The sequence below is a fragment of the Strongylocentrotus purpuratus genome, unplaced genomic scaffold, assembly GCF_000002235.5.
Source record: "Strongylocentrotus purpuratus isolate Spur 01 unplaced genomic scaffold, Spur_5.0 spur5_scaffold_14, whole genome shotgun sequence".
Classification (NCBI taxonomy): Eukaryota; Metazoa; Echinodermata; class Echinoidea; order Camarodonta; family Strongylocentrotidae; genus Strongylocentrotus; species Strongylocentrotus purpuratus.
In genome coordinates this window covers 4,270,264-4,283,610 of record NW_022145599.1, presented here as the reverse complement: position 1 = coordinate 4,283,610, position 13,347 = coordinate 4,270,264, and the positions used below count along the sequence as shown (strand labels likewise).

At 36.5% G+C, this 13,347-nt stretch overlaps 1 protein-coding gene across 1 annotated transcript; it reads left to right on the top strand.

The window, feature by feature from the left end:
• Window positions 1-6,364: 6,364 nt before the first annotated feature.
• On the top strand, window positions 6,365-9,041 carry LOC588013 (alpha-N-acetyl-neuraminyl-2,3-beta-galactosyl-1,3-N-acetyl-galactosaminide alpha-2,6-sialyltransferase). The gene is made up of 3 exons (XM_030984949.1): window positions 6,365-6,498; window positions 7,817-7,924; window positions 8,575-9,041. The coding sequence occupies exons 1-3, from the start codon at window positions 6,365-6,367 to the stop codon at window positions 8,843-8,845; spliced, it is 513 nt and encodes a 170-aa protein (XP_030840809.1). The 3' UTR covers window positions 8,846-9,041.
• Window positions 9,042-13,347: the final 4,306 nt, after the last annotated feature.

The window sequence follows — 13,347 nt, the reverse complement described above, 5'->3', positions numbered from 1 at the left end:
TTGCTATAAAGCAAATGATACCATGGTATAGCTATATAATACATACTTGCCATTTTTGTTTCTTATTGGTTACAGCTTTAAGATATCTAAAATTTGTTATCTTTACACAATTTTCCTCAAAATTTTTCCTGCTTTGTCTCTGAACCAAGATCATATTAGAATGAACCATTTTGATAGTTCAGGGGTATATTCAATCCATTGTGTACACTATTAACAATTGTCTTCCATGTGTTTTTCTATTTGATTTCCTGAAAATATATATTTGTATACCTATCTTCACATGATTTAATTAGCTTTTTTTCATCACCTATTGAAATATAGAAATATTACAGTAATGTATTACATATAATCTGAAATGATTTTTAAGGAGTATTGAAATTGCCATGGAGTTTTTTTTAAATATTTGCGATAGTCTTAATATATCATGTGATTTAGAAAAAAATATTCCCGGTGCTATTATTCTTGTATCTTTAATTGTTTTTATTATACATGTATTTTGGAAAGTTTATATTATGGAATATGAGGTATTAAATACTGTGATAGAAATAAAATTATATTTTATTACTATACAAACTTTTAGTTGTATCATGTGTCATATTTTCAAGCTCTCTTAGTTATGTGCACAGGGCAGATGTCTGTGAAAATGTGTTCAGTCCATGAAACAAGTAGACGACTAACAACTAGTTGGCCACCTTGTATGATTTCTGCATCAACTTCACTGAACTTTAAGACAGATTTGTCCAAATTGGGTCTACATGGATACAATTAATTAACCCTCAACTCGGCCCGTCACATTAAAACTCCATCAGATTTCCTCAAAAATCTTCAATGTGTGTTTTTATTTTGATAGATTATTATTATAGTTATTATTTTCTCTTGATGAAGATCATATAACATATGTAAGGTTGGAAGATATGGTTAATTAGATTAGCATGTGTCCAAGAAAAAGGGGTACCCGAGTCGCCATCATAAAGGCCAAATATAATTTTCACCACAAACCTTTTGGGGAAGAGAAGAAAGGACACACTGACAAGTAACAACCAAACACTGACACGCTTCACTTCACATGAGAAAGAAGTGATCTCGTGACAATGATACGGTCATTTTGTGAACAATAACAAAGGCGTCAACTTTAAACGAGTTGCAACCGAAAAGATTCCAGCTGTTATAAAGTATTATGAAAATGCACTTGGTAACATAAAACACGTTGTATATATATATATATATATTATAAATAAATCTTTGTATCGAGAGAAAGAGAGAGAGAGAGAGAGAAAGATCGATCGGCCCCCTTGTATGATTTCTGCATCAATTTGACTGAACTTGACTGAATTTGACTAAAAGATTTGTCAAAATTGGGTTTTGATAGATACACGTAAACTTCAAATCTGCCCCACCACTTCAAAAGTCTTCAATGTTTGATTTTATTTTGATAGATTATTATTATAGTTATTATTTTCTCTTGATGAAGATCATATAACATATGTAAGGTTGGAAGATATGGTTAATTAGATTATCATGTGTCCAAGAAAAAGGGGTACCCGAGTCGCCATCATAAAGGCCAAATATAATTTTCACCACAAACCTTTTGGGGAAGAGAAGGAAGGGAACACTGACAATTAGCAACAATCAGAAGCTGAAAGACACGCTTCAGTTCATATGAGAAAGGTGTGATCTTGTGACAATGATACTGTCATTTAGTGAACAATAACAAAGGCGTCAACTTTCAGAGTTGCAACAGAAAATATTCCAGCTGCTATAAAGTATTATGAAAATGCACTTGATAACATATAAGATATGTTATATATATTTACATATATATATATATATATATATATATATATATATATATATATATATATATAATATATATAATACACAATTGTATTTAGAGAAAGAGAGGGGAGAGAGGGGGGGGGGGGGGAGAGATCGTAAACTTACATATGAATATAATTCCAGTGAAAGATGAGGGTATATGCATGGGAACTGCAGACTCCATTTCACAATCATCTCTGGGCGTTTGCTTTTTGTTGTATTTGACCTTCCGCATCGAGCGAGTTGTTTTGCCAAGCTGAGATGAGAAAACAGGGGAAGTATAGTTGTATCTTGGAGACCTGATTCGGTCACAAGTTGTATTTAATATTGATCTAATTCATAAAATCAAATATGCAATTACACAATTATTGTTCATTGATAGATGATCAAATGTTCGATGGCAGCCAACACAGTAAATGACCCTTCGACTTTCCTGCGTCGTAATTATAGCATAATTATGTAAATGTTTGGTTCTATGACGACTTACAAACTACGATGCTAAGTATGAAGAGACACCAATATTTAACTGAGTTTTTTGTTGTATTCTGTCAAATTTTAAAGCCAACGCTGGTAAATTTTGGGTTCAAGCTTTTATTTAAAAAAAATCGTGTTCAACAGAGGAAGTCAGTCTGAGGTCTACTTGTTTGAAAGAAAGGGTCTTTTACATACACTGGGTCGATTCTAAACTTCTAACTGAAATTTGTGTTTAAATTTTCGACATTTTAATTTAGGATCACCAGATATATCTCGTTTGTACTTAGAAGCTAGACATTAAGTGAACTTAGTGTAATTGATGAACTAGGTTCTTGTTGTAAAAGCTAGTTTATTATGAGAAGAAACTTCTTCCACGTCTCCCAATTATTGCCGACACCCTTTTGATTGTACGAAGCGTTACGAATGCCAAACAACCTTGAATGAAATATATTCAATCAATAGAATCCCTGTTTGTAGTAAAGTTGGAAGGTGTACGTGTGACGTGCTTCTCTCATCAATTCATTATTCATTCTTTCTAGAGATACAAATATTATTTTGGTTCCTGATGGTTATTATCTTTGTTCTCGTGGGCGTGTCACCGTTTTGGTCACAATTATATTGCCTCTCTTGTAAGTAGCCCCCTGTGATAAATCGTGCAACTATTGATGCTTGTGATATATGCTGCCTTCATATATGTAGGTGCAAGGATCAAACTAGGAATTTCATCGGATTAATACATTTTACTGAATACACTACACCACGATGCGATGGAGGTAAATAAGTGATTTTCTTTTATCATTTAAGAATTGTGATTCGGTGTGAAAGGTTGGTCGCTTTAGAAGTTTGCAACTATTACTCCGGTTTTTTCTTTTTTATACAGAAGCATTATCTTCTATATGCAAAATAAGCTGCTTCTATTTTTCACATATTCCTTATTTGGGCCAGTGTAATGGAGATAAAAATGTCCTAATTTCTTTATTTTCATCTATTGGTGCTTAATAATTTTCACCTTTCCTTCTCTTCTATGCTGCTCCACTTTTCCCTTAGATTCTCTTTTTTTCCTTTTTCATCAAAATATTTGATTCCTTCTGTATTTTGAGTGCGGTCGATGAAATATGCTTACCTATGTATATGGGGTTGAACATTCATGTCATGCTGCAATGGCACAATTGATTTGATTCATAAAATATAATTTTTTTTTTTAAAGGAAGTATTGTATGGAATATGATTCGTGGAATCATTCATTCTTTCATTTACTCGTTCATTCAATCATTCATCCGATCAATCATTCAATCATACATTCAATCAAACATTCGTTAATTCATTCATTCATTCATTCAATCATTCAATCATTCATTCAATCATTCATTCCATCATTCATTCGTTCATTCATTCAATCATTCATTCCATCATTCATTCATTCATTCAATCATTCATTCCATCATTCATTCCATCATCATTCCATCATTTATTCATTCATTCATTTCATCATCCATTCATTCATTCATTCCATTATCCATTCATTCATTCATTCATTCATTCAATCATTCATTCATTCATTCCATCATCCATTCATTCATTCATTCATTCATTCAATCAATCATTCATTCATTCATTCCATCATCCATTCATTCATTCATTCAATCATTCATTCATTCATTCCATCATTCATTCATTCATTCAATCATTCATTCATTCATTCCATCATTCATTCATTCACTGTTTTATTATCCATATAGATACGTAATGTTTACATGTGTACATGTTTACATGATGCGAACTGTATACATTAGATGTTGCTAGAAAGGGAAATTCGTAATGCTTTTTATAACAGCAACAAATAATGTATGCAATTCGCTTTCTGACTATTGAGATGCAATTGATTGTATTATTATGTAATAATCGAGGCATGAAGACTTATGCATTAAGTTTTGTTACATTACGAAAATCGCTTAATAATAACTAATTCTTCTTCCTTTTTTTCATTTTGCTTTTCACCCTCGTATTTTTTTTTTTTTTGTTTCCTTCAATCAGCTTCCATCTGGTATATTTTCATGATATAACTCTTTAAGTTCGTTAAGTATTGTGGGGAGAGATTTCATTTAAACATGTCCCCTGCATTTCTCCCTCCCAGAGGAAAGAGACCGCATACCTGCTGGTGTGTATCTACTCCGCAGTGACGTGTTTCCTTCTCTTCTGCCTCCTCTATGAAACCCACCACGATGTTTCCCAAGCTTACCCCCCTTCCAGACGATTCACCATTAATCTGTCCTCCGAAGACGACATCCTGACCCTGACCCACCACGATGAAAAGCTAAATGAGGGAGGAGAGGGAGGTAGAGATGATGTTCTGATACCAGAGGATGGGGATGATGATGCTGTGATACAGGAGGAAGAGGAAGGTGTAAAGGGTGTAGGTGCTTGGGGATCATCAGGAGAAACCGATGAATCTGAAGGTGGGGTACCAGAGGAAGGGGGTGCAGGGGCTGGCGGAGCACGAACAGAAGGAAGAGAAGGTGATGTTGTGCCACATGGAGAGGGTGTAGACGATGTGGCGAGTGGGGTGGAGACGAGAAACCAGTCGGGACACAATATACCCCCTTCCTCTCCAGCAAACCTTTCTTCAAGTGGATACTTTATACTGGATACTAAACAGGTAGGTTTATTTCTTTTCCGTTACCATTACCATTTCTCGTCCAAACTCCTGTTCTCAAAAAGCTGCACTGGTTGCCAATCCGCAAGCGCATAGAATTCATAATCCTTCTCCTCACATGGAAGGCTGTAAACGGATTAGCACCAAACTATTTACAAAACCTTGTTATGCCTTATACCAGCTCGTAGTCTAAGATCATCACACCAGCATCTTCTTAAGATCCAAAAGACACGAGTAGCCTGTGGTGAAAGGGCTTTTTCATCTGCAGCACCTTGTCTTTGGAATAATTTACCATTTAATTTGAGAATTATAATTTCCTTAGAGACTTTTAAATCCAAGCTGAAATCTTATCTTTTTTTTTAACAATACCTGTACTTGGCACTATGACACTCATTCGAACTTTTTCGTCCAAACTTTCTCATTCTTTCTATTTTTCTCTAGATAGATGGCGCTATACAAATGCCTATTATTATTATCAATCACATCAATTAAAGTTTTACGCAGTATACTATTTATCATTTAGTATATTTTAAGAATTTAAATCACATATTGTGTATACATCATGAAATGAAGTACGACAACGAAAATATTGCAAATGAAGACGTGGATGAGAAGAAATATTTACGATCACTCAGAATGGTTATCTAGAGTATGAAGCTGATATTTGGCCATTTAATTAATAGCCCTTTGAGGATGAGATTTTGTATAATCAACTCAAAGACTACACTGCTCATAAATCACATGCAGTGGCGTATAGCTAAGGGAAGCACTTACCCCTCCCCAGTCAAATGACGAATTCAGGGAAAAGAAAAGGAAAGAGAAGAAAGACATTTTAAGAAGAGAAGAGAGAAAATGGAGGGGAAGGGTGACAACTTATCTTCCCGTTCCCTATCCCTTAATCGATGGTCGGTTAATTCGCATTTTATTCATCAATTATAAGACCGATGCCCTCTCAAAGTCTCAATGAATAAACGCACACTAGGCTACTTTTTATATTAATGATTCTAATTTTATTGGATGTTTTATTTGTGTATATACGATGATATTCTTAGGTATATTCAGAAACCTAAACATTATAGTGTTTAACAAATTCTCTGATTCTGCTTGTGATGTCTTTGATTTCTTCAGCCATTCACGAAGCGGTGTAGACTATGTGCGTTGGTATCGAGTGGTGGTCATCTGTATCGGTCTGGAGCCGGTGCCGAAATCGACAGCGCTGATTGTGTCCTTCGTATGAACACCGCCCCGGTCACCGGCTATTCTAGCGACGTCGGGCTTCGTACCGACATCCGAATCATCGGCCACGTCAACCTCCCACGAGGACTCGTGAAGAGGAGTTCGTTGAGGAATGAGATCTTGTCGAACTCGACGACGAGGACGAGATACGTCGTGGTGCCCTGGCTGAATAAGGAGAAAGTGAACATGAAGACGAATAAGATTGTCAAACTCGCGAGGCAGTACAAGCGCAAGTACCCTAAGGTTGATTTCGTCTTCCTGACAACCAAGAAATATTCTCAGTCAGAGGCGAGGTACAAGAACGAAACAGGGTATTCCAGGTAATGACATATTGTAATATTGCAGAAGTAACATAATATGAACAGGAAGATGGTCGGGTGGAGGGGGGTGGGGGGGGGTGGTGGTAGTGGTAATAGAAGAGTAAATTATTATTATCATCATTATAATGGTTATCATCATCATTATTATAATTATCATTATTATTATTATAAATGCTAATACTGTCATTATGATTGTTTGTAGTAGTAGTAGTAAAAGTAATTCCATACATGTAGTAGTAGTAGTATAGTAGTAGTAGTAGTAGTAGTAGTAGTAGTAATAGTAGTAGTAGTAATAGTAGTAGTAGTAGTAATAGTAGTAGTAGTAGTTATAGTAGTAGTAGTAGTAGTAGTAGTAGTAGTAGTAGTAGTAGTAGTAGTAGTAGTAATAGTAGTAGTAGTAATAGTAGTAGTAGTAGTAGTAGTAGTAGTAGTAGTAGTAGTAGTAGTAGTAGTAGTAGTAGTAGTAGTAGTAGTAGTAGTAGTAATAGTAGTAGTAGTAGTAGTAGTAGTAGTAGTAGTAGAAGTAGTAGTAGTGTTTATTTTCACCCGTTGATCGAGTACGAATGGACTTAGGCCTAATTCATTTTCATTTATCAATGTAATCACGGTAACTCGATTTAGCCTACACTGTAAAAAAAAAGGTTGGGCAGATGTTACTGGGTAAATCGAAGTTGGGCAAATTTTGTCTAATAATTGGGTTATTTTCTCCCAACCATTTACTATATGAAGTTACCCAATGAAAGGTAAAAAATAGGTTGGGTAATGTCATTGGGCAAACGTAAGTCGGGCAACATTATTATCCAACAATATAGGGTTATGTTTATTCATTAGAGGTGTCGGGATCGAGTGGATATGTCACAGGACTAAGGATTACAAGGTACGCGTTTCGAGTCCCGCCGCGGCACTATTCTCCTTTTATATTTTATCCAACTTATTTGCCCAACTAGGTGTGTAACTTATGCTACACATTATAGTGAGAGTTAGGTGAATTTCTGATTGGGTAAATTTTTGTTGGTTAAAAGTTGGTATTTTCTTTTTATCCAACACTGGGTAAATCATGCAAAATCTGTAATTTACCCAACAGTTGGTTGGACACATATGCTGGGTAAAAATTGGGCAATTTTTTGCCCAATATTTTTTTAGAGTGTAAACGGCTATTTTTCTTCTTCTAAGAGTCCATGCACTCATGAGCCTCAATAATCCTTTCGTGGAATGCTGGAAAGAAAAGGCTTTACCTCAAGAAATCTTGCGAGTTCTTTTCTTCTTTTTCTTCTCCTCTTCTTCCTGTCCCTTATTCTTGTGTACTCTATCCTTTCAGAGCCGCGATGCGAACAAAATTCAGCACGGGCTTTGTATCCATGGTATTTGCTCTTGATATCTGTGATAAGGTGCTGGTATACGGAATATCAAGGGATGACTTCTGCAAGTATGTTTGCGATCATTTTTAATTTCATATTTCTCTATACTATACGACGGCCTCATTTAAAAAAAGAACAAGACTTAGTTTACTGTAAGGTATACGCATCCACTTATTTTGTTTAATAACCTCTGAATGAATTTCAAAGTAAAAAAAAAAAGCATTATACGCAACAAGCATTTACTTTAATGTTCTGAAAACTTACACTGGATCTGATGTAAACCAAATTATAAAGTCATTTTTTACCCTTCGGATTTTGGAAAGACTAGCGCCTCCCATTGGGGCATAATTATTATGCACCCATTTGTCTTGACATCAGGCTCTAATGTATTAGCGTACGTAATAACGCAATGTAAATAAATGCATGAAATGAAGAGGTTCTGACTGGCCTACATGTAGGATTTTAAGTTCCTGAGTAGATGCAAGTCTATACTCCATGTACAGACCAGAAAGGCCTACGAGAACATAAATCCATGATTTGGAAGATTGTGATGTGAAACTGTTCTATCTAATCATTGGCTGCTCAGAGGGGCGTTATGACAAAACATAGATCTAACACCCTTCTATATAGCGAACAGCCGACGGTTTCATGTCTCTACTGATTTTATGACATCCGTTTTCTCATCCTACCATTCCTCGTCATTTTCTTCTCCTTTCAGGAAAAATCCAAAGGCAAAGGTCCCCTATCACTACTACGAACCTAAGAAAAGGAGCGAGTGTTTCTTCGTCAAAAAATCGGAGATGAATTATAAAAGTGGCCACAAGTTTTTGACAGAACATGCGATGTTCGCACGATGGTCTACCGTTCGCAACATCACTTTTCGCTATCCATCGTGGAATGGCTCAGAAGCATCCGGACGCGTCGGTTCATACTATTTGAAGAAATATAAAAACACATTAGGAAAGACTTTGAAAAGCAAGAAAGGATGAGTTACAATGTTCACATCGCCACAGAGATATGTATATGCGAGACGGTGTGACAGCGAGTTTAGTCATGTGCTCCTTCTGTCCGGAGCAGTCATGAAGAAGTTTTGCCCCAGCATAATTTTTATGTTTAGGGAAACCTGCTTTCCGATAATACTTTATATACTTATACTATCACGTTGTCTTGTTTGTAATTTTTATAGGTAAATACATGTTGATTCAACATCGAAATTTATCTTTGTAATGGACTATTATACGCAATGTAACCATAAGGAAATATCAAGCACGTGAGTTTTAAAAAAAATAAGGGAAGATACTGATTTGTTTGTTTAATATTGAGTACTTTTAGCAAAATCTCTGGAGAAAAAGAAAAAGAAAAAAAAAAAATCAAAATTGGCCAGAAATTTAATTCCTGATATTTTCTTTTCTTTTATGAAGTGCCAAATTCAGTTGGTCAATTCTTCATGTAGCCCCGAAAGTTACCTATAATATTCTTTTACAGGTAAATATGTGTTCTACTCTAGCAGAGGTGTTGATCCACGTGGGTGGTTGCCACTGTCCTCCAATTTCGGAATCGGTTTATTTTTACTATAGCTATAAGCAGGGGCCGTAGCCAAAGTTTGATGTTTTTTTTTTTTTTGGGGGGGAGGGCAAATACATGTAATTGATCGACGTCCTGGGGAGGGGTCTAAAAAGTTCAACCGATCTTGGAAAAGATTTTGGGGGCACGTCTTTCCACCCCCTCCCCCCCCCCGAGCCAGCACTCTCCCCGTCCTTTTAGTAATTAAATTGTATGTATATAAACAAAAATGCAAAAACCTGCTTTGTTTGAGAGGAGGTTCTTCAAGCCGGAGATGACGTGGTTTATTCACTTGACTCTCAATCCAGGGGTTGACCATTCGAATCCTAGCCCGGCATTAAGTTAAACGTCCTTTGGCATGATATCAATCTACATTGCCACCCATCACCCAGGTGATGCAATGGCCGATGGGAAGATACTCATCGAATGCCAGAGCGCCTTAAATATTATCAGGGTATCTGGGTTATAATGCATGTGTGATACCTGTAAAACTACAGCGCTTAGAAACATAATAGGCATATCAAGCGCTATGTAAATATTGCTATAATTATTGTTAATATAATGTTATTTGTTACACTTTTTCACCGAACCGTCATATTCAATAACAAATTCGCCGGCAACCATGCAGTGAAAAGCATGTATTTAATTTAACACGCCTTTCGATGGAATATCGGTGAACTTGTATAGGTATGATAGTTTCCTGAAGCGATGCCATGTAGATAGCGTGTATAAAGAATTGAAAATGAAGTCAAATAAAGAAGACAAATATATAAAAAGTCCATTTCCGATTGGTATTTTTGTTCAGATTAAAGCCCCCCTCCCTCATTGTATACTGAGCATTGACAATGTATTATGATCAGAATATTATGAGCAAGTCCAAGACAAGTCCCATCCGTTAACAAGTTTTTAAATTGTATTATGGAATTGTAAACAAAAATTGATATGAATATCAAGTTATTTGATCTGAGAAGTGCTGTTAGCTTGATACAGTCATCAAATAGTTCAACCGCTAATTGTAGTTTTTGTGGAAAGAAATTTATGGTATTTATGTAAGTCATTAGTTTCTTGATAATTGATTGAGATGATTGTTATCACCGTTATCTTTTATTATTATTTTTATTACTACTATTAGTAATAAAAAAGTATGAGACGGGCTATCGAGTTTTGTTTACAGGTGCCTCAAGGCCACACCCCTATCCCAAAGCATAAGCATAACAGCTTGGCCCGTCAGGCGGGGATCCAGGATTTCTTAGGGGTGAGGGCCCAAATTTGAAATCAATTTGAAATTTAGTGCGCTGAAATTTGAAAATCGTGCCGGCCAATATTTCGCTCAGTGGGAGGGGGGGGGGGGGGGGGGAGGGTAGTGAGCACTAATTGGCAGGTCACGAATTGGCGTGAGGTCCAGGGGCGGAGCTCCCGGAAGTTCAGGGGTTTTGGGCAATACATAACGGTCAGATGAGCATAATGTTATATATTATTTGTGACACTGGCAGGACCCGAATTGGTGTTGGGTCCAGTGGGCAGAGCCCCCAGAAGCTCAGGGGTTTTATACATCAAATTATCGTCAGATGTGCATATTTTATACCTTATTTGTGACATTGGCAGATTGCGAATTGATGTGGGGTCTGGGGGCGGAGCCCCCGGAAGCTCAGGGGTTTTGGACAATAAATAACGGTCAGATGAGCATATTTTTATATCTATTTGTGACACTGGCAGGACACAAATTGGTGTTCGGTCCAGGGGCAGAGCCCCCAGAAGCACAGGGGTTTTTATACATTAAATTCTCTTCAGATGAGCATATTTTATACCTTATTTGTGAAACTGACAGGTCACGAATTGGCGTGGGGTCCAGGGGGCGGAGACCCCCGAAAGCTCAGGGGTTTTTGGCAATAAATAGCCGTCAGATGAGCATATTTCTATACCTTATTATTTTGTGACACTGGCAGGACACGAATTGGCTTGGGGTCCAGGGGGCGGAGCCCAAGGAAGCTCAGGGGTTTTGGAGAATAAATTACTGTCAGATAAGCATTATTTCTATACCTTATTTGTGACACTGGCAGGAAACAAATTTGTTTTGGGTTCAGGATGCGGAGCCCTCAGAAGCTTAGAAGTTTATACATCAATTTATCGTCAGATGAGCATAATTTTATAACCTTATTTGTGACACTGGCAGGTCACGAATTGGCGTGCGGTCCAGGAGGCGGAGCCCCCAGAGGCTCAGGGGTGTTAGGCAATATATTACTGGTTTGTTATGGTAGATATGTTATCTATTCAACTACGACGGATACCGGATATTCGGATATCGCATATCGTAAAAGTATTTGCTCGACGTCAGATTACCAATATAGCGAGGTTCTGTGGAAAAAATCACATATCTGCTGACTCTTCATCAGTCATGATTTATTTTGTTTTACGCCACATATTGCATGGAAAAGTTAGAAAAAGAATTAGGGTGGTGTCAGACTTGATAGGGGACAGATCAAATGGCATAATGAAGAAGAAGGATAAAGAGGGATGGAGAAAGAAAGAAACAAGAGGGCTGTGGTGTGTGGACCTGCCCTTGGAAAAACATCTGAGAGAGAGAGAGAGTAATAGCAAGAGAGAGAGAGAGTGAGAGAGTAAGAGCAAGAGAAGGGAGAGAGAGAGAGAGAGAGTGAGAGAGAGAGAGAGAGAGAGGGGTGGGGGAGGGAGAGACCACCCTTTAAACGATCTGCCCTTGGGAGGGAATTGTCCCATAATATGGCATTCCCCCCTAATAAGAGGAAAAATGCTGACTTTTTATAACTGATGATGATGATTTGTTAATTGGGAGAATTAATTCCTGTTTTGGTAACAGGGAAAGTAATCCTCATTAACTAATTGGGAGAATTAATTGTTATTTATTTATTTATAAAGAGAATCAATTCTTTTTGATATCAAATGCTTGGCTATTTCGATATTGTTTTTACCAAATACTATTGTGATTTTGATACAGATGTACTTAGTGTAAATTGAGCTGAACCAACCAACAATAATGGCTAAAGAAAGTTACTATTTATATTGGGATCAAATATTGCATGTACCGGGTATGTTTAAACCATATTATGCACATTTAACTAAGATTGTACTAACTGAAATTATTCTGCTCGTTTTTTGGCCATATCTGGACATATTTAAGTCTTAATTGAGAATTTTCAATTTTATTATAGTATTAATGACTGCTTTGAGAGAAATAGTTGTTTTTATACGCTCAAGGGAAGGTTAGAATTGTGCTATTGCCCCGAGGCGTGCTATTTTACAGAAATAGTTAAAGTTTATGAATGCAATTTCGACCAATCAGATGGCTGGATTTCTTAAGTGAGGTATATAAACATGTCTATGCACATTTTGATATGCAGATATATGTCACATGCATCCATTTCAATTGCGAAATTCAATTTTCAATTATATGTTCATTTATACATGCAGAGGACATCCACCCTGATATTAAGTTGGATTAATAAAATCAGAATTAAAAAATGAGAGAAATGGATGAGTGGAAGTTTGAGTAAAATCTGATGAAGGATAAACAAGTTATGAATTTTTAAAATCATTCTAGGTCAAATACATACAGTGTGACCTCAAAATAAAAAATAAAAAGGAAATTACCCTGTTGCATTCCAACCATGTTTATATCAGGGCTAAACGAAAAATGGAATACAAAGAGGAGGGGCTAGCAAAATCACATTGTTATAATGAGAGTTTGTTTTTATAACAGTGTTCTTATAACATGGTTACCATGCTGCATTGGTCACTATGTCATTTACATTGCCAGCACCATTCCCATGTGTTTTGTACTTAAAGCACATTTAACATTTTCCTGTTTAATGAAGAAGGAATAGATCGGTGTATTCTATAGAAGGGATGTGTACAAATATTATATTCCATGGTACAGGTATAATAAAATATA

What these genes read in the sequence shown, in the direction of transcription:
- LOC588013 (XM_030984949.1), top strand. Translation starts at nt 6,365, where the DNA reads ATGAAGACGAATAAGATTGTCAAACTCGCGAGGCAGTACAAGCGCAAG. An exon ending in AACGAAACAGGGTATTCCAG is followed by an intron (nt 6,499 to 7,816) that starts GTAATGACATAT and finishes CTATCCTTTCAG; the next exon opens with AGCCGCGATGCGAACAAAAT. An exon ending in TCAAGGGATGACTTCTGCAA is followed by an intron (nt 7,925 to 8,574) that starts GTATGTTTGCGA and finishes TTCTCCTTTCAG; the next exon opens with GAAAAATCCAAAGGCAAAGG.